The following is a 21977-nucleotide window of genomic DNA, read 5'->3' as shown; positions in this document are numbered from 1 at the left end:
AGTACTCCCTCCAAACGCACACCATTTTTAAAAAAGAAAAGGAGCTATGACATATGGAAGCATCCATGAAGCTACAAACAGAAGCTTCTACACATTTTATTTTAGGAAGGCCTCTGAAAGGCTCCTTCCAGTTGAAGCCTTGAAAATTATACCTAAATTTGTGCCTATTCACTCTTCTCTCATGGTCTGTTCTGGGGAGGGAGTGTCAGAAACTGGTCAGTGGAGGTTGGAAATATTTCCTTTTCCACCCCCTCTGCTCCCTGGAAAGCGCCCACAAGCGTCTACTCCAGGGAAGCGGGCCTGCGCTTGGCTTCCAGCAAACCCTTCTCAAGTCTCTGGAGCCCAGGTTGGTGCTATCTCCTCCCAGAAAGCTCTGGGCCACAAAGGGCAGAAATCATTTGATAACTTAATCTTGGGGAGAGGAAGAGACGCTGAGGCCTGTGTACTCTAGTGATAAACGGAAGCATCCGGGTGACTCAAGGAAGAGACATGGCATCGTTTAAAACTAACACAAACTAATAAAGCATAAACAAGAACTGAAAGGGGGTAGGAACCACCCCTACAAAACGTGGTAGGCGGCTGGTGCCCGGAAGGAGGATGACCGCGTCGTTACGACCTGGAGGTTCCAGGGGTTCCCTCCGGGGAGACCCGGCTGGGAGAGCAGGGAAGGTAGAGCAGGAGGTGAATTTCCTAAAGCCCAGGACCGACCCTTAGACCCTCCCCCTTCCTATAATTAACTCAAAGCCGGTCCCGCCTGTCGGGGCCGGTGGCTCCCCTGGCCCGCCACCTCCCCTCGCCCATGTCGCGGGGAAGGAGAAGATCCCGGGATGGGGGTGTCGAGCCCGGGCCACTTGAGACCCCTCGCGCGGCTTCAAAGCCTGACCCTGCCTGGGGCCGGCCACGGTCGCCTTCCTCCCCACTCCTCCCGCGCCGGCAGCGCCCGCCCCGGCCGTCCGGGCCGGCGCGGGGGGCGCGGGACCGGGCCCCGCGTGACGTGGGCGCCGCGGCGGGAGGGGCCGCCCGGGGGGCTCCGGCCGCCTTATTAGCGCCCCGCGGGTCGCCGGCAGCGAGCATACGGCCGCTTCGCGAGCAACAGGAGCCGGCGAGCGGCCCACTCCTCCCACCTCCTCCGCCTGCCTCCTCCTCCTCCCCTCCGGCTCCTCCCGCCCCCACCTCTGTGCGAGCGGCGGAATCGCCCTCTCCCTGCTTCTTTCTCCCGCTCCCGCTCGCTCGTCTCTCTCGCTAATACTTCCCCCTGCTGTGCTCCAGGGGACCCAAGCATTCTCAGCGCTAACCTTAGGGACCCATGGTGCTCGAAAAGCCTAGAAAAAGCCGCTTCGGGCAGAGATAGTTGGAAGCCCCTCGTCCCTTCCCCCTCTCCCGGCGCAGCCCATGCCCGGCTCGCAGCACCTTCTCGCTCCTGCACGCTCTGTTTGGGAGGACGGGGTGAGAAGGTGAAGTGGGAAGAACTGCAGAGCGGAGGGGGCCAGTCTCAGAGCTCAGATTTCATTTTCATTGAAGCAAAGCACGGAAGATCAGTTTTCTTCTGTTTGTTTGTTTTTGTTTTAATTCTGCATTTTTTGGTTCTTTTTTCTTTTTCTTTTTTCAAGAAACTTATTTTGAGGGGGGGTGGGTTTGCTCTGGGCATTTGCTTTGCCCAGTAGTTGAAAAGTGAACTCGACTCGTGATGGTTCTCCTGTCACTTTGGTTGATAGCAGCCGCTCTGGTAGAGGTTAGGACTTCAGCTGATGGACAAGTAAGTGGAAAATAATAACAATAAAAAACTCAAACCCAACCTTTTCCCGAAAAAGTTCCTCCCCTCTTTCCCCTCCTCTCTCTCCTCCTCCCCCCTCCCACCCTTCCCTGTTATCTGGTGCATTCACGGACGGTTTTTCGAGGGCTGGGCGCAGCGTGCGGGGCTTTCTGGGGTGGGGGGTTGAATGGCACGGGAGGTTTGGACTCCCACTTCGGGAGCCCAGGCTTGTCACACCTAGGACTTCACTTTGCGGCATTCGGAACAATTCCTGGTGACAAAGTGCAGCCAATTCGCATCCTCGCCGGGCCATCTGGGTTTCCTCTTTCCGGAGGGCGGTCTGGGCGCCTGAATGAAGTTCTGGACGCTGGGTCCGGGATCCCAGTGCTCTGGTTGCAGCAGCCGGAGTCGGGTTCGCGGGACTTTCTCTCCTCCTCACTGACTCACAGCTTTTTCGGGCAGCCGGAGGCGGGGGTTTCAGGAAGTCCATGGGCCCGACCGGGAGCGATCCAGTAGACACGTGTCCTGGGAGGACCGCGGCAGGGCCGGGGTTTGACAGTTGGGGAGGGGGGCCCGGGGACGTTTCTTGCCCTGCGTTTTCCTGGGCAGAGGCTGGAGGCGCCGGCCGCTTTTCTCCCCTCCCCCTCTGCTCAACTCCTCCTCTTTTTAAAGCGAAGTTGAGTGCAGCTCTGTTTCTTTTCGACCCAGCCCCCGCCCTTTGGAGACTCAAGGTGAAGCCCGATGCTCTCGGAAGAGTCCTTGAGAAGGCTCAGCGGGATGAGCCGAGCCGTTTGTAGTAAATGACATCAGCACAGGGCCGGTGGGACTGTGGGTACAGAATTTCTCTGTGAGTTTTTGTAGCGTCTCGGGTCTGCCTGGTCTGACCATAGGGTGAAAAGTAGAGAATTGTCTGGTGGATTCCTGACCTCAAATCTGATGCATCAGGATTTAGACTTCTTTTTGCACGTGTAAATTCAGAGACTTTCTTTTCTACTCCTGACCCAGTACCCGGAGTTTTCAGAAGAGAATATCGAGTGTATTTATTTTTTGCTGGCTTCATAAATGTTAAATTAAAATTGAAACGAGCAAACGACACCCTGTCCCAAATTATTATTGAATTGGCTCATGCTCCTGTCACAGAACCTCCTACAAACTGAGGTGCAGCCTTTAGGCACCAATCCCGGTCTCCAGCATCTCCTGATTAGCCAGCTCCTGAAAAGCATTAATGGTAGAAATAAAACGCATGAGGTGATAAGATGAAACCCAGTAACTGTTTCTTTTTCTTACTTTTCCCCCTCCTTTCCAGGCTGGTAATGAAGAAATGGTGCAAATAGGTAAGCCTTGTTCTCAGATGTCACTCTTATCTTAGTAGAAAGTAGGGAATGAAGTAAGCGAAGCAAAATATTGTTCCTGAAATTTCTCCCATTGATGGTTAAAGAAACAATTGGTAGTCCAGTAACATTTCTATTCTTCTCTTCCTCTTTCCGGAGGAGGGTGTCACTTTCCTCGGGCTGAGTTGTAGTGATGTAAAAATTCTCCTGCAGTCGGACTTTTCAGGCGTCGATTTATTAACTGTCTTTGGACAAGCCACTGGTAGGTACTGGGAGGGTGATGGAGGGACTGGAAGAAGATATGGAAATAAATTAAATCAACGTTTGTAGCATTAAGAGGAGCAAATCTGATTAGAAGAGAAACAAAGTGTAAGAATGCTACAAAGAAGAGAAAGATGAAGCACAGATGATGGAAAGTTTTCTCTTAAAATTTTTCCAGCTTTGAATAATCCCTCTGATGGCTTTCCTTATGCCATCTGCTTTGAAATAGTTATCTACTAATGTGTAAGATACTGTTAGGCCTTTTGCAGATAACATCTAAAACCTCGGTATTGCCTGACGATATGGGAATTATTCCCATTTTATGGGTGAGGACACTGAGGCTCAGAGAGTGTGACTTGTTACATGTCCTCCAAAGTCCATGGTCTTTTTTGAAGCTGTTTATAATAATGTATTTGTTCTGAACGCAGAAACTGAAAGTCATCTGTCAAGAAGCCAGGCTCCATTCAGTCTTTTCATACACATTTAACTTGGGTTACTTTAAAAGATGATTTTCCTTTTGGCAGAGTGTCAGTCTCTGTAAATCGTTTGTCAGGTGATATGGTAAAGTCATCTTTTACATGAAAAGATTTTGTTACTGCAGAAGTAGTTACAAATCTTTGCCCATGTGCTGTGTGCCAGGCACAGTGCTAATTGCTTTATGTGCCTAATGTCATCTGTTTCTCACAACTGCACTAGGGGGTAGGGACACATTGTGCCTATATTAGATTTGAAGGAAATGAAGCTTGAGAGGTTACACAGTAACCTGCTGTAGTGCATAGTGGAGAGTTTAGGGAATTCCATACTTGTAAACTAATGGAGGGACCCCAAGATCCAGGCCCAGAATATCTGTTTGTAGCCATATGACATCGTGTGTCAGAATGCTCCCTTCTTACTCAGTGCTTAGCATTGTTGGAACTCCTCCACAAGCTTAGACCTCCACAGGAAGTGCAGGACAGACAGGAGCAAAGTGACTGAGAACTGCATTGAAAATACAATGTCTATGAAGAGGCATTTGTCATTTGTAGTTGATAGCATTCAGCCATCAACATGTATCTTTTTATTTTTTTTAATTAATTAATTAATTTATTTATTTTTGGCTGTGTTGGGTCTTTGTTTCTGTGCGAGGGCTTTCTCCAGTTGTGGCGAGCGGGGGCCGCTCTTCATCGCGGTGCGCGGGCCTCTCTCACTGTCGCGGCCTCTCGTTGCAGGGCGCAGGCTCCAGACGCGCAGGCTCAGTAGTTGTGGCTCACAGGCTCCATATGCGCAGGCTCAGTAGTTGTGGCTCACAGGCTCCATACGCGCAGGCTCAGTAGTCGTGGCTCACAGGCGTAGTTGCTCCGCGGCATGTGGGATCTTCCCAGACCAGGGCTTGAACCCGTGTCCCCTGCATTGGCAGGCAGATTCTCAACCACTGCACCTCCAGGTAAGCCCCAACATGTTTTTGGGTTTTTTTTGCAGTACACGGGCCTCTCAGTGTTGTGGCCTCTCCCGTTGCGGAGCACAGGCTCCTAACGCGCAGGCTCAGCGGCCATGGCTCACGGGCCCAGCCGCTCCGCGGCACGTGGGATCTTCCCGGACTGGGGCAGGAACCCGTGTCCCCCGCATTGGCAGGCGGACTCTCAACCACTGCGCCACCAGGGAAGCTCCCAACATGTATCTTTTTTTTTTTTTTTTTGTGGTACGCGGGCCTCTCAGTGTTGTGGCCCCTCCCGTTGCGGAGCACAGGCTCCTGACGCGCAGGCTCAGCGGCCATGGCTCACGGGCCCAGCCGCTCCGCGGCACGTGGGATCTTCCCGGACCGGGGCACGAACCCGTGTCCCCTGCATCGACAGGCGGACTCTCAACCACTACGCCACCAGGGAAGCCCCAGATATTTCTTTTAACCAGTCTTCAAACAAGTAGGGAAAGAAAGCTGTGTTATTTTTTATTTCTTAAACATTTGATTACTTAAACATCCCAACATTTCGATATGTAAATTAAAAAACTATTTTCAGATTACTCTTTCTACAAGGAATAAAATATACTGCTTTGATTAAATTTTCAGATAGACTCAGCATGCTCATATGTAAGAGGCCCTGGGTTAGACTTTGGGTCCAGTCCTTTTGCTAATATAAACTACTTTGGTAATTCTTGTCCTCAGGGAAGAAAGTAGTACAGGTCTGCTTTAATTTGGTAAGAGGGAGATGAGTAACAGCACATAAGAGAAGAGGGCAGGGCACTCTTAGGTTGTGTTGCTGAAGATTTATCTGCTCCCAAGTTCCTCTGCTTTATGAGATTTCTTTCTTTTATTATTATTATTTTTATTTACCATTTCCGAATTGAGTTAAGGGAAGAAATAAAGATAAAAATAGATTTGACTCATGAGTCTTATGATAGCAGAAGTGTACCACTTGGCTTTGGGTTATAATCATTAATGTTGTTCTTAATAGGGATTTAAAAATACATTTAAAAAATTTGATGTGCAATAATGAGATTCCTTTCCCCTGTCCCCATGCATCAAGGGATTGGTAACCTGGAGTTTTGGTAAATGTACTTTTCTACATATAGTTAAGTAATTTTTTTCCAATAATTGATTGAAAAGTAGTTTTATATAACTGCCTGGAGGTGCTATTTGATCAGTGACAATTAGGAAAAAGTAATAAGGTTTGTAGAATTAATGAATTTATATTTATTGATCTACACATTGGCTGGAGAAGATTCCATGTTTCTGAATAATTTGTGAATAATTTAATGTCTCAAGAAGAGGTAAGTATAATTTAGTAACAAACCACAAATTGTTAGGAAGCTAAATTTAAAAACTCCTTTTTATTGAGATATAATATACATGCAGGGTGGTGCGTATAAGTGTACACCTTGCTGATTCTTCACGAAGGGAACACTTCTGGGTATCCAGCACCCGGATCGATAAGAACATTACTAGTGCTTGTGCCACTTTCCTAGCAGGATTCCCACACAAAAGGTGACTTGTAACAGGATAAATTAATTTTGCCAGTTTTAAATTCTTTTTATAAATAGAAAAACAATACATACTTTTTTAGTATTTGGCTTAGGAGACCAGTAAAAAATATATATCTGATATGCTCCAACCCCCTAGAGTAGAGGGCAGTCTGTGATGGGGGCAGGTTAGAACATATATATATATATATATATATATATATATATATATATACACACATATATACACATACATACATACATATATATATATATATATATATATATGTCACCTATGAAGTCTGTAGTACGGGATGTGACTTCTTTGCTTTTTTCTCCACCCAGTGGAAAAATGTCCTCTTGGTGTGTGACTCTTGGGAAAACGGGCAGATAGGTTTTGAACTGTCACCTAGTTCTCTGCTCCCTTGTCAATCAGAGAGGAGCTATCTACCTACCTACCTATCTACACCCATGTATACATACATACACCCATGCATACATAGTATATACATACACCCATACATACATATACCCACACATACATACATATACCCACATATGCACACATATACATGCATGCATACATACATATAGGTGCATATGTGAATGTGTATGTAATGTGTATATATTTGTAAATGTGTTTCATGAGATTGGTAGACTACTTCTGTGACATATCAGGGAGCTCTTTCATTTCTGACTCAGAATATGGCCTTGGTAGGATGCCTAGGGTAATTGTGGGTAGCTGGCTGGCTGGCCTGATTGGGTAAGGAGGTTTGCTCTGTGACACATGTGGCTTAGGTAATAATCATAGTTCTGTAGAAATTGGAGAATCCAAAAAAGAATTCTCTGAGTCCTTTTGTTTCATAAGCCACGCCTTTGAGATTACTTGAGTGTTATCAGAGGAAAAACCATTGTAAGGCTTTGGTGTTCAGCTGTCTTCCCTCTCCCACCCCCGCTCTTAGAATTGGGGCATATCCATCTTTCTCTGCCCTATTTCTGTTTCCCAGTTTCAAATTTCATTGCATTTTATTCTTAACCAAATAAAGTTGCTAATTTGTCCTCTCAAATATCTGGTTTCCTGAGAAATAATTTTTCATCATTTTCAGGTACTTGTTTGGTTTTCAAGGTGTAGTGTGTCACTGTACCTTCTCCTTGGTATAGAATAAGTGTTTCCACTAGCGTAGCCCTTGAGAGAGCAAAGACTTTGTCTTGGTGACTGCTGTATCCCCTGTACATAAAACAGAGCTTGGTACCTTGTGGGCTCTCAAATATTTGTTATTCAGTGCATAGATCTAGTAAGCAGGTTATTATCTTACTGGGATTTGGCTGTGTTCTGATATTCCTAAAATGCTCTTGTTCTGTGCCCCTGTCCAGGTTTAATTGGTCCCCAGGACAATGAGGATGGTGACAATGGCTGTACAATTAATTATTCAGTGTTATCAAGGCTCCTTGTGACTTCCTGTTTCACCCCACAAAGCCAGGGACTTAGGCTTATCAGTTTTTTGTGCTTTTGTGTTTGTGCTCAATAAGTATTTGTCAAATTGAATAGAATTATGTGCAGGTTTGGAATGTTCACTAATTTTGCTCTAAAGTCTGTTTGGGATAAGTTGCCATGTTGCTGGCATCAGTGGAAATAAAATAAGCTAAGATTGAAATCTGTCAATCCAGTTTGCCAACAGCAATACTAAAAGATGTGGTCTAAAGCAAGTTTAAAGGGATCCCTTGTAAAATTTAGAATTTCAGCCACCTAAGCCATTGTTCTTCCCTGGCACTAAAGATCATACACTTGACGTTACTGATTTAGCTCCCACCTCTCCATAGAGCATCATAATGATTAAAGTTAAATGCTTTAAGCTTCTTAGATGAAGATGTTATTAAATGCAGCATGTTACCTATCACCAGCAACTTACTGCTGGTTAGCTGAACTATTCCTTCCCCATACTTTCACTGTTTTCTTTTTTCATTGTACCAAATAATCATAATATTGCTCAGAAATGTTAAGAAACCTTTAAGGTCATCTCTGTTTCCAGGACGATTATCTTTAAGCATTCTTTGCTTATGGGTAGCCAACCAAGATTACCTTGGAAATCCATTAGGGACAATTCCAAATTGCCTGCTAAAATCATGAGTGGTTTCAATATAAAGAGTTTGGTTATACTGCTTGGACTGGATCTATTGACAGTGAAGACTTAAATGGAACCCTACTGCTTCCTCAAAGAGGATTGTTATTACCAGAATTTTGGGAACGCTTTCCTCAGAGTTCCTCTAATAGAAATCAGCTTTTACTTCTAAGCTGTGCTACTTCTATTATAAATTGTTGAGTTAGTCTTTTTAATTAATCAGTTTTTGTTCTGATTATAGATGCTTTACATGTGCCCTTTGTAGTTATCTTCTATTTCTGTATCCCGCAGATTTTTGACAATCATCCTAAATATCAAACTTTTGTTATAATTTAGCATATTCTTATTCAGTCTTCTTTTAATACACAGATTATGGGGTTTTTATTGGATACCTGATTTTGTTTGGTTTAATATTTTAATGTAATTTTCCATATCATTACAAACTCCTCATAAACATCATTTTCATCCCATCATATACTAATAAACCTTATTTTATATAATAATTTCCCTAATGGTATCCATTTTCTCATGATAGTGAACATTGCCACACAGTGTTGTATGTCGATTATTGCCCACTTTTCGAATGATTCCTTTAGGAGAGCGCCCTACAAGTTGATTACTGAGTAAAACCAAATTAACGTGATACATTTTGACAAATGCATGACTTTTGAAGATGTTTGTAGGACCTGAATTCCTAGTAGCAATATATAGGAAAGTGTTGATTTAAAATATTTTAATTTTAAATTAGGTTTAGTTCAGCTTTTCTTGACATTTGACCATAATTTTTAAATATTTGGTTATGCAATCTCTGAAAGATGCAATGAATTAATCATTTTCTAGTTACCACGTACCTCAAAGTATGAACCATTGTATTATAAAAATGTTTTGTAATTTTATCAGTACTCTAAGAAGATTTGTCCACCTCATAGAACAGAATTTGAGAGTTGTGTATTCTTTAGAATGGATAGTGAAGCGGGAAAAGTTTCCTAGCTTAGGAATCTCTGTTCCCACGTGTAATTCATCCATCCTAATTTTCCGAATGCATTTACGTGACTTTGCTGACTAACTATAAATCCCTAGAAGAGATTTTGTGGTAAAATGTCAGTCTCTTGTTTATAAAATGAGTGCCACAATTCAGCATGATGAATCTTTATGGAATTTAGAACAAATTGTGAGCAGCATGAAACTGTCTAGTGACTGATAGAACAAAAATAGTATTTAGGAAACTTGTAGAAAGTAAAGTAGGATTAAGCATATGAATCTTCAGATATTTAGATAATCACATTTCCTACAATTTTTCTTCATATTTAGTACATTAATTTTTATATGTACTAATGCACACAAATAAAAAGAATGATTGAAATTCATATGAATTTGTGTTCTCTCTTTTATATGTAAAGACCTCTCTTTTTTTTTTTTTAAGACCTCTCTTTTTTACATGTAGAGTCCATTCCTTAATCTAAAAGCTAACCAGTGTATGCATTAGAGGAACTATTAATATTCATTGCCTCTCCGACATCAAATGGTCAGGGGCACAGACTCTGTTTACCGTGTGGTTTAAAATCCTGACTGCAACACTTTCTAGCTGATGACCTTAACCTCTCAAAGCTTCATTGTCTTGTATGCGACATAGACATACTACTCTTACTTACTTCACAGAGTTTTAAAGGATTCATAAAATGCTGGCACATGGTAAGCAAGCTAGAATAATAGGTATTATTATTAGTATGTCTTAGTCTTGTGCTTTTAAAATTTATTTATTATTTTATTTAATTTATTTATTGTTTCTGGCTGCATTGGGTCTTCATTGCTGCGCACAGGCTTTTCCCAGGTTGTGGCTAGTGGAGGCTACTCTTCATTGCGGTGCATGGGGTTCTCATTGCGGTGGCTTATCCTGTTGTGGACTACAGGCTCTAGGCGCGTGGGCTTCAGTAGTTGTGGCTTGCGGGGTCTAGAGCGCAGGCTCAGTAGTTGTGGCGCACGGGCTTAGTTGCTCCTTGGCATGTGGGATCTTCCCAGACCAGGGCTTGAACCCGTGTCCCCTGCATTAGCAGGCAGATTCTGAACCACTGTGCCACCAGGGAAGCCCAGTTTTGTGCTTTTAAAAAACACTTTTACTCAAGGAGAGCTGCCTCATTCTAGTCCATACATTTCTGATAGGTCTGCCTGCCACTGTGGCTTTTCAGGCACCTTAATTTAGTGTGTCATGGACTTGTACACTATCCAGCCACTCAGCTCACCATGTGACAGCTCTTTAAAGAGTTCTATTTTCATGTATTATCTTCATGTTGGTATCTCAATGTAGTGTTGCTTAATTCATTGGAATATAGCAGTAGAGGGAGGAGTTGAGTAAGGAATAGTGCAAAAAGTTATTCCACACCGACTATATTTTGTGTATACTGGACATAATTCTTTCTTTTCTTTTCATCTTATTTATTGAAATTCCTTCTTTCCATTTCATTGAGAGAATGTTCCTGTATTAATCGTGACTCTGTTGGATGCAAATAACAGAAACCCAGTTGATAGTGGTTAAGGAAGATAAAATTGATCAAGTAATCAAAGTCAGGTATAGCTGGATCTAGGGCTCAAATAATGTCAGGAATCAATCTCTCTCTCCCCCCTTCCTCCTTCCCCTCTCTGTCCCTCCCTCCTCTTTTCCCTCCCACCTTTCTTTCCTCCTTCCCTCCCTTTCTCCCTTCCCTCTTTGTTTCTCTCTTACTATTCCTCTGGGTTGGCTTTAATTCTCTAGTAGCATAAGATCATGACTATCCAAGTTGTGGCAAAGACTGTCACCAGCAACTCTAGGCTATCATTACCCCACTAGACAGAACACTTCTGTTCTGGCTGCTCCAGTTAATAGCTCCTGGTAGGGCTTTTCTTGGCTACTTGGCTTGAGTCATAGCTTATTCTCAAACCATGAACTGTGCTCAGGGATGCAGTGCTCTGATTAGCCTGGATTGAGATGTTTCACTCTTGACTGACAGGGACTGAGAGTGGAGTGTGAGATGGTTAACCTGAGGGAAAACTGGGGTTCAGTTAAAGGACAAGGAGGGACAGATGCTGGGAGGCATACATGTGCAATAACGTCACAGCTGTGAGGACTTCCGCCACATTGATGGGAGCTGTTGGCTGTGGCAGGCAGAGGAGTGGACCCCCAAGATGTCTGTGTTTGAATCCCTGGAACTTGTAAATACATGACATGGCAAAGAGGAATTAAGTCTTCAGGTGGAATTAAGGTTGCTAATCAGTTGACCTTAAAATAGGGAGATTATCCTGGATTACCTGTTGGAAAGTCCTTATAGATGGAAGGGGGAGGTGAAAAAGACTTGGTTTGATGTTGCTGGCTTTGAAGATGGAAGGAGGGAACCTTGAGCCAGCGAACGCAGGTAGCCTCTGGAAATTGAAAAAGGCAAGGAAGCAGATCATTCCTAGTGCTTCCAAAAGACATGCAGCCTGCTGACACCTTGCTTTCAGCCCTGTGCAACCTATTTCAGACTTTTGACCTCCAGAACTGTAGGATAACGTATTCATGTTGTTTCAGGTCGCCAGGTTTGTGGCAGTTTGCTACAGCAGCAATAGGAAACTAAAGCAGCAGCCTAGTGCACTGTCCTGGTTTCTCATACTTTTTGTCAAACCATAAGCCAAACTATTTTAGATTTGGAAAATATAATTACCACAAGTAAAGTTTCAGTGAAAACCTTTTAAAGCTACTATCCGCATTTCTTATCTGTCATATTTTCCCCAGCCTTTGGCCCTAGGGACAAATGCTAATTTTCCTGGCTTTAAATTCTAGACTCAATATTAGTCTTCAAAAGTATTATCCATCAAAAAATTGTAAGACATATGAGAAATATTAATTTTTAGAATGTCTAATATTGCTCTTGAGTCTGTAAAATGTCCAATGATGATAAATATAACCAGTAGAAGTGCTTCTTTAAAAACTAAGATTGGAATGTTAAGTGTTTGGCATTTGGGCCTCACTTAAAAAAAATAAATCTCTACTTGTTATCCTGTTATTGATTATTTGATCATTTTAAGATGCAAACAAAGAAAATACTTGGATATTTTTCTTTAAAACAGTTTTCTTAAAAGATCTCCTCTTACCTGATTTCATGTCCTGGAATGCTGAAGAATGTGCTGTTCTTTCCTAAATGACTCTCTTGAACATAAACATTGTGCAATTGCAGCAAATATTTATGAAAAAGCCAGATTAAAAAAATGAGAAGAATTTTAAAGTTCACAACTATTTGTTCTTTCTTAATAATGAGTAAAAGCAAAGCACCTCCCCCCTCCACCCCCCAAATGGCTATGAACATAGGTTTGCAACTAAAATAAAAGACATCAAAGTGTTTCTCTGCCTTGTGGTGATAAGAGCCTAGAGGAGATGAAGTGAGGAAAAAGGAATTTGGCTGCATTCAGAATTTCAGCATGTGTCACAATTAATTTTTAATTGCCTTTGAGAGAAGATGTGTCCCCTTCTCCGTTAGCGTTTACAGCTTTGGTGAGCCCTTTGGCATGTGATGTCCTCTTTAACGTCCACTCTTCACCCCACTCACATCTTTCCTGGAGCAGCTGGCTCCTGTCATTTCTGATGAAAGTCATTCTCTTACCCTTGGCTCAGGATTTGGAAATGTTGTTGTTGGAGCTGCTTCTTTAGCAGATCTTGAAAATGCTTATTTGATTTCATTCTTGTGGCCAGATTATTGCATACTGAGAATTTATACCTGATAAAGGAAATTGCCTGTGTGACTGCCTCTAGTGTAGAGCAATCAGCCAATTCTTGGGAGAGATTCCCAGTCCCTGGGTTGGGTAATGGAGCATGGGTTGTTACAGCCAGTCTAGACTTCAGGCCATTTGTTGACATGGAGCTTAAGATCCCTTCTAACCACCAGAAACACCATATTTGTGTGGGACTGAAATGGGGGAGAGGCTTGAGGGGTGCTGGGACACGGAAGGAATCCGATATTGACTTCCTTCGTGTACAGCTCTAGCTAGATGATGATGGTGATGGTGATAATAACACCAGCTAATTTTTCATTTATTGAAATGTTATTAGATGGACTAAGCCCTTTATGTGCCTTATCTCTTCTTCCTATTTTACAGGTAACCTGTCTGAGCTTTAATTTTCATAATTTCAAGCTCATGTGCCAAAGAGCACATGAGATTGAAAGCAGCCTTCAAATGCAGTGCTTTTTGACTCCAGACCTTTAGTATTTAACCATCGTACCCCGCCCCCTTCTTTGCTTGGAAATTAGAGCCACATTGCATCAATCACAAGTATTCCAATATTCTGTGTGCCTGGGGTAGGTTTGGTCTTAATTAGATCAGCTAAAAATTGCCGTGATATATGAGACTTTGTACTGCAGCCATTTTAGGTCCTAGCAATGTTGATTGTACTACTGAAGACTTCTCTTCTCTTGCTGTTCTAGAGTGTGGTCTTTGTAATGTGCTGGGGACATCTAGTCTCTTCTAGGAAACATTTGTGTAGTGTTCTACAACATACTTAGAAGGATACCAACCTGTCTGTCCTCCGTTGTGAGCACATGTGGCTGAATGCATGAAGGAGTATAGATGATCCCAAAGCCTGGGCTACAGGGTGATGCTGTGACAGCACTCCTTCCCAAGAATCCCCACTTCCAAAAATAGCCATTAATTTCTCTTTTCCCCAAAGACTGATGTACACTGGGGACATTTAAACACATTTAAGAACACACCTCTGCCCCAAAGAGCTTAAAATCTCTGAAAGGACAAGACATAAACATATAATTTTTCACCCATAGGGATTTTTATAACTGTTATGCAGGCAGTGCACGACAGTCAGAGCTAGGAAGTTTAGACTCTGAGGTCTGTACTTTAGGCAGGTTAACAGGGCAGTTTTCATGGAGAAGATGGGGCTTGGGAAAGGCCGTGAGGGCCGGGTTAGATTTGCATACATGGAGAGAAAGCAACAGACCTCTCCCCCGGTTGATGCAATAGAGTAGGGCTCTAAAGGCAGGAGTGATTAAGCTAGTGAGCACATTAAAATGTTTCTTTAGGTTATATGGGAGATGATGTTGAAAAGAAATTAGGGACAGAATGCAGAGGGCCTTAAATGATAAAGTTAAGTTTTGATTTGGGTTAAATTACCTAACTTTGAGTTTAGTTTCTTATGTGTGAAGTGAGGGGAATTGATTAGTAGACGGTCTTTCAAGCAATTTTCAGGTTTGACATGGAAATACAGATATCAATTTTCTGAATTTATTTTACCCTAAAGTAATGATGAGCCAGTTGAAACTCTTCATAAAGAATAACAGGGTAATATTAATACCTAACATTTATTGAGCACTTACTATGTGCTGGATACTGTGTTAAGCACTTTGGATTTTTACAAGTCTATGAACTAAATACTAAATTTTTACAAGTCTATGAACTAAATACTGTTGCCCTAATTTTTTCAGGTGGGTACTGACGTAAAAAGTCTTAAGTGACCAGAATCACAAAGGTAGTGAGTGGTAGAACCTAGGCATATTAGACATAAGACTTCAAAACAATCTTTCTGGCAGTAATTTAGAAAATATTCTGATACAATGTATACGGCATTTGGTAGTGAGAAATTATATGTGGGGCATTTGGACTTGGTACTTGCAGCTTTTCAGTGTGAGGTGATGAGAACTTGAAGGTGATTGGAAGAAAGGGGATTAATTTGAGAGAGATTTTAAGGTGAGATCAGTAGGACTTGAATGATATAAAGTGGGGAAAAAGTTGAAATGAAGTCAGTTTTTTTTAGCGTGGGAGTTTGGGAGAATCAGCGCATCATGAACAGAAATAGTGAAGTCAGGAAGACAAGATGAATACTCAGGTGAAAATGAGAAGTTTGGTGTAGATATTTTAAGGGTGAAGAGAGGGTATGACACCTTCTCAGCACAGTGAAACTGACCCATTCAGCTTTCAGTTTGAGGCAACTTTTCTTTTTCTTTAACCTGTATTTACTGAGGGTCTGTTATGTGTAAGCATCATGCTAAAACACAGACATGTGTAAATGGTCCAAAGCCTCAGAAATGAGTAAAATTTGGAAACTATTAGAAAAGTCTAACATGGCTGACATTAAAACAGAAAGTCTGACTAGCTCAAAGGTCTTTAACTATATGGAAGCACAGAACATTGGGTCCTTAAATCCTTTGATGTAAGTTGTGTGCAATATTTGTGTGTTTGTGTGTGAAAAGAAGTACATACATATCACATATACACACATGCACAGATACACAAGAAGGTGGTTTTTTTCATGCAGTGCAAGAAGGGAGATGTCATTCCTCTAGAATGAGGAATTTAGATATGAAAGAATTCCCTGACCAGGAGAATTGTTAATGTTATCATTAGACTGACAGCGAAGGTGTGACAGTACTTTTTCTTATAGGTAGTTCAAGCTTTTGAGGAGGTCCTCAATTAAACGTACCCCGCTGACCTGCCTGGGTTCTGAACACGTTGAGAAATAGAAAATCTAAAGACATAGTGAAAATATCTCTTACAAAAGAGGCTGGGGAGAAGCACGGGGCTCTCACCTGGGCAGGCAGTGGGCTGGAGGACAGGGCACCCCACCCAGTGTGTGTCAGGTCCACTGGGCTGAGACAGAGCCTGCTGCTGGGGAGGTAGAAGAGAACGGCGTCCTTATCAGGATCGTTCCCAGGCCAGGAATGATGATGAGGGAGTGCTGAGCTTTGCAAACTACTTAGTTTTCCCAGACTTGCTAATCACATCCGTCATGCTTCTTCACTGGGGAAGGGTGAGTTAAGGGGGATGGAGAGGCCTAAATACTCAGAGAAAAATCTCTCCGCCCAGAAGGCGGGAGTAGGTGAAAGGTACTGCACCTCTAACTTAAGAAAACATGATGTCTTCTACTTGAGATGTCTTAATTGTAAGAAAGAGGCAAGGAAGAGATGATCTTTCAAGGTCTTTTTCATCTTTGACCTGTAGAGTTATAATTCTGTGACTATCTAGAGGGATGCAGAGTGGGGCCTAATCTCCTGCCTCTGGTTCCTAAGCACAGGGGCTCTGTGTCTGCATTCCAGGAGGTCTGTTTCAATGGTTAGATCCATGTTTGTCGTTAGTAGCTTAAAATGTAAGTTTGGGATACTATGAAATGTTTGATTTATAGGCCAGCAGGAATGGTGAGAAATATACCCAACGTTAGCAAGCAAATTCGGGCAATAGAGGTGTATGACAACTTGTGTGCTTTGCTGTCATCGATCGCTTGATGGTAAATTACTATTTGGGGAAAAGAAGATGCATTCTAATTTTAGATACTCCCTCAGGCTAAACTGTTCTCATTCATTAATTCACATATATTTACTGAGTGGCTTCAGAGTCAGTTTCTGGCACTGGAGAACTATAGTGAAGAGAAAAAATAAAAATCCCTGCCCTGGTGAAGGGATATGCTAGTAGGTATAAAGAAACAATGAACAAATAAACATAAATAAGATTTAGAGTATGTGAGATGGTGACAAGTTTTGTGGAAGTAAAATGCAGAAGGGAGATAGTAATGAGACAGTTACTGGGGGCAGGAAAGACCTTAATGGGAGGGTCAAGTTTACGCAAACACCTGAAGGAATGGAGGGGTGAGCCACGCAGCTGTCAGGGGGAAGACACTTTGGCAGAGGAAATGGTGAGCACAATGACCTTGAAATGTGAGAATTCCCAGTGCTGGCCCTTGTGAGCCATTTTTGTCTGAGTGGGATGGGTTTTGAGGAGAAGACATGATCTGTCATTGGCTCTGTTTTAAGGATAACCTGTGAAGGGGAAGATGGTGGTTTGGACTAGGGTAGCAGCAGGGGAGGTGGTGAGCAGTGGTCAGAGTCTGGAGATATTCTGAAGATAGGGTCAGTAGAATTCATTAAAAGATTTGGTGTGTGGTATGAGAAGAATTAAGGATGGTTTAGTCAAGTTTTTGGTCTGAATAACTGGGAGGATAGCGTTGCCATTTACTGACATGGGCAAGGAGGTGCAGGTTTGGAAGCAGGAAGGTAGGAAGTTTACTTTTGGAAGTGCTGAGGTACCTAGTGAATATCCACAGGGAGAGGATCCAGTGGCAATTGACTAGACGAGGGAAGATCTTACGGAGGAATCCTGGGCTGGAGATGTATGATGGTGAAGGTATTCAAAGTCAGGAGACAAGATGAGCTCACCTCATCCTGGGAGGGTAGATGCAGAAGAGGAGAGTCTGGGACCAGGTCATGCAACACTGCAGTGTGTTCAGGTCGTGAGAATAAAGGAACGTGAGGAGGGAGAATGGGAAGGGGAGACCACTGAGGAGAAGAGGAGAGCCAGAAGAGAATGGTGTCTAGAAGCTAAAGAAAGGAAGTGTTTTAAGAAAGAAAGAGAAATAGAGTCAGATGCTGCTAATAGGGCAAGTAAGAAGATGGAGTCTCGACCATTGGTGTCAGCAACATGGGGTTACTAGTGACCTTGACAAGAGCGTGATTGGAGTGGGTTCAAGAAAGAACAAGCGTGGGAAGAGAGGAATTGGAGATATATACTCAATTTTTTAAAAGTGTTTTGCTATAAAGGGCAGTGAAATAATGGGAACTTAGCTAGAGGCAGATGTGGCATCAAGAAAGTTTTTTGTCAAAGATGGAAAATATGGCAGCTTATTAATTTACTGGTGGGAATGATCTAGTGATGGGAAAATTGATGAGGAAAGAAACTGAGGGCAATTGCTGAAGCTGTCTTGCAAAGGCAAGAGGGGCTAGGATGTGTACATGAACGGAGGCTTTGCTCTTAGATAAGACAGAACCGCAGACAGTTCATCCATACTACCGGGGTCGGTGGGGGGAGGTGGGAATGGACCAGACAGGCACAGATGCCAGTGGGTTGTGCAAAATCCACTGCTTCTGAGTTATGCTTGGGTAATTAGTGACCACAATGTGGCTTTACAGTGGCTCCAGCTTCCTGTGCTTGTGGAACTTACGGCTCACACAAACCTTTACACGCCTATTGCTGTGGCCCTTCAGCCACCCCAGCTGACAATTGTATAGTTTCATATTTTAAAATTGCGCCTGGGCACTATTTTAGTAAGTGACTAATTTACATTTAAGTTAAAATAGTTAAAATTTACTGAATCCTCTGGATAATCTCATTTAAACCTCTCATCAAACTTATGAAGTTTGAACTATTACTAACCTCTAGTTAACAACTGAGGATACTAAGCCTAAAGAAAAAATCAAGAACTTGCTCAAGTTCAGGTGTTGACTTTTCTGCTTTCTGGCACTGTAGTCTCTTCCTGGACCATAGGCTGTAGTGCTTTGTGGAAGTATTTGGGCCTGTGAAATGTGTCATTTCTGAAAGCAGTAAATTAATGTTGGTTTGCATATGTGATTGTAACCTGAGATTCAATACTTTTGATAGCTTTGAGCTTTATCCACCACCCCTTTATTTTTCTCCCCAAGACCAAGAATTTAAGAGCCTTTTACAATAATTTTTGTGTGTGTGTGTGGTACGGGGGCCTCTCACCGTTGTGGCTTCTCACCCGTTGTGGAGCACAGGCTCCGGACTCTCAGGCTCAGCGGCCATGGCTCACGGGCCCAGCCACTCCACGGCATGTGGGATCTTCCCGGACCGGGACACGAACCCGCGTCCCCTGCATCGGCAGGCGGACTCTCAACCACTGCGCCACCAGGGAAGCCCTACAATAATTTTTGAAGGTACAATACAGGAAAAATAGGTTGGCTGGCTGCAGGTAGGCAGGATGTCATCATTCTTGTGGTAGTTTTCCTTAAAATCAGATCTTAACTTAGAAATTGACAGCAAGATGTTCCATCTATTCTTCAGTGAGTGAGAGCGTGATCTTCAGCATCGAGATGATCAGAATTGAAAATTTCCTTTGGCTCCTTGTTTGCTATGTGTCAGGCCTCCTAGGTCTGCTTTCTCATTTATAAACGAAGGATAGTAATACCTACCAACTGTGATTGTTGTAAGAATTAGAGAAGGTATATTCTCAAGCACAAAGCAGAGTGCCTGATATTTATTCTGCAATAAATGGCAGGTGACTGGGTAGCTCCTTTGTCCATTCCATTAACTACCATCCAGTGGGGCTAAATGCATCTTTTCCATTAATTCCCAACTGGAAAATGACTCATTCAGAGTTTAATTTCAAAAATGTTTCTTATGTGTACGTTTTAGGAATGGCTTATTATTTAACATTGGATAAGACAAAGCTCTATAGAAATGCACCATCTTTATTTTGAATAACAGTTCAGAACACATTGTCTGACAGTGGAAAAATGGACTCATCCCAGAGAATGTAGGGTGTATGGTTTACTGTAAGCATGAAACTCCTATTGGGTGTGGAGGAGACTCCTTTCATTCTTCCTAAATTTTCTAGTTCTCCAGTCACTTATCCAGGCATCAGTATATTGTTTATAGACTTCAGTTGTGTGAATTCCCTTCAGTGGAGATGAGAAATCCATACATTAAATGAAGCATCGCTTTTCCTTCCCTTGACACAGTAAACTGATGGTTAAAGAAAGAGTTACAGCTGGAATTATTGGTGCAGCCAGATGCTCATGGGCCTTGGGTAGTAAGTCAGCGCATGGAGCATCATAGACAAAGCAAATGTTCTCCAGTTACCTGCATTACTAACTTAAACATGTAAACAAATTCTACTGATAAGAGACCCTGGCAGGTACAAAACCTTATATTAGATGATACTGGAAATACCGAGTTGAATGGGGAGTTCCTTATCCTTAAGGAATTAATTTGGGGTTGGGTTTGTCTGTCCACCTCCAAGAGCCCAATTCATCCACCCCCGTGGAAACTTTCCCCTTCATCAGTCTGCTTCTGTGACTCTTGAGTTCATTCCCTAAAATTTCAAGTTCTTTCTCTAAACCAGAATTTACAAAAGTATTTGCCAAGGATTTGGTTGTAAGGGAGACCGAATCTGTGTGCCTATGCTCACCCCAGTGCCTGGTGTAAGCCTTTGACTGTGATATGGAGAGCCTGTGAAGCAGGAATTGTGTTGCTGCTGTTCCCGGTGTGGAAGCCAGGCTTCACTCTACTCTGTGATATGACCACCCTCACTCCTTCTCTGCCTAGTAAATAGGTACAACCATTTTACTTACTCTGTGCATTTAATAAAGGGGGATATTTTGTTTAAATAACATCGGTCATTATAAGGGGCATAATGGTAACAAACATGCACTCAAGGAATTTCCAAGTTGCAAAATACCTTCACTTGTCTTCTGGTACTTTACACTTTTTTTTTTTTTTTGAGTTATTTAAAAAGCAGGAAAATAATGAAAACATAGTGATTCTATAAGGATACTTTAAGACCATAGGTTGTAGGTTCATTTATGGACCTCATATGCTAATGTGTTAGATAACATGCATGAAGTTTCCATAGGTGAGCAGTATTTGTGAATCATATCATTTTTTCAGGGTACTTTATTATACTCCAGGACTAGTCTTAGGCTAGAATCATGAAGGTGGGGAAGTTTTAACTTGATGTTCTCAGATTTTCCTTTCCATGCATCCTTTCTTCATCCTTGTTGCCCTCCTCATTTCCTTCTGTCTTCAAAATCATTTCTATTAAGGGAGAAATGGTTGATTTAATTGTTATCTTTCCCCAGGATGTTTGCATTTCAGCAGACACAGTACTCTCATTTGGCTAAACTTGGGGGATTAAGTTCTAATTGTGGAATTCAGTTTAACATGTAAGTGGCCACGCGTGTTGCAAAGTGAACCCCAAATATTGAATTCATATTCAAATGAGTGTCTTTCCCATGTAAGGAATATGGTGCAAAATGACAATGCCATTTACTCTTCACTAACCAGTACTAGTGTATTCAGTTTATAGATGATTATTTCTTCTTTTTTACTCCATTCTCCTCATTTGCTGAAAATGTTCTGTGATTTATGGGATACAACATGATGTAGCAGAGTGAGTGTATGGGCTTTGGAGTATGACTTGGAGACATATCTGAGCGTCACAGTTATTTGACCTTGGACACACATCTCCTGAATCTCAGTTTCCTCACCTGTGAAGTATGATTGTTAAGGTTGGTATGATGGAAAAGATATGTATAAACTACCACACCATAAACTACAGTGTATAAATTACAGGCCAGTGGTAGATGTAATACAAAGTAGCTATGATGATTAGTATAAATTCTAGGATTCTTACAAGGAAAAAATTAAAACAATCAGAAAAAGTTTTTTCTACGTAATAGCAACTTTGTTAAAAGTTTGTAGCAGTTATCAGTTATGCCAATGATAAATTAACTGGGAGTATGTGTTGACTATAAGCACGCCAGATACAGTTTATGGAAAGTTATTCTGTTCATAGTCTCAAACATATAAATGAGATGAATATTCACATTGCAGTAAACTTTTTTTGTAAATTAAAAAAATGATTCATTGAACACAGAGTTACCTAAATGCGTTTGAGAAATGATTTGAGTTCTCAAAATTTGCTACTTATGAGATGGTTCAAGAATATGTTTATTATGCAAGTCGAGGTACGGTCTTGTGAGGTGGGCACTTGATGCCTATGTTATGTCCTCCTGTGTTCTCTTGTTATACAGGGTTCTACAATTCTATTTTTCACCCCAC

General features: G+C 42.2%; 1 protein-coding gene across 1 annotated transcript in view; it reads left to right on the top strand.

The window, feature by feature from the left end:
* The first annotated feature begins 1194 nt into the window (after positions 1-1194).
* Positions 1195-21977, top strand: part of ADAMTS3 (ADAM metallopeptidase with thrombospondin type 1 motif 3) — a 293136-nt gene continuing 272353 nt past the window's right edge. The window contains exons 1-2 of the mRNA XM_032633548.1: positions 1195-1756; positions 3060-3087. Coding sequence (XP_032489439.1) covers positions 1688-1756; positions 3060-3087 — 97 coding nt within the window. The 5' untranslated portion in view covers positions 1195-1687. The remainder of the gene's footprint in view (positions 1757-3059; positions 3088-21977) is intronic.

This window comes from Phocoena sinus, chromosome 5 (genome assembly GCF_008692025.1).
Source record: "Phocoena sinus isolate mPhoSin1 chromosome 5, mPhoSin1.pri, whole genome shotgun sequence".
In the NCBI taxonomy this organism is placed as follows: Eukaryota; Metazoa; Chordata; class Mammalia; order Artiodactyla; family Phocoenidae; genus Phocoena; species Phocoena sinus.
Note: the sequence above shows the minus strand (reverse complement) of the source record. Positions and strands in the feature narration are given on the sequence as shown.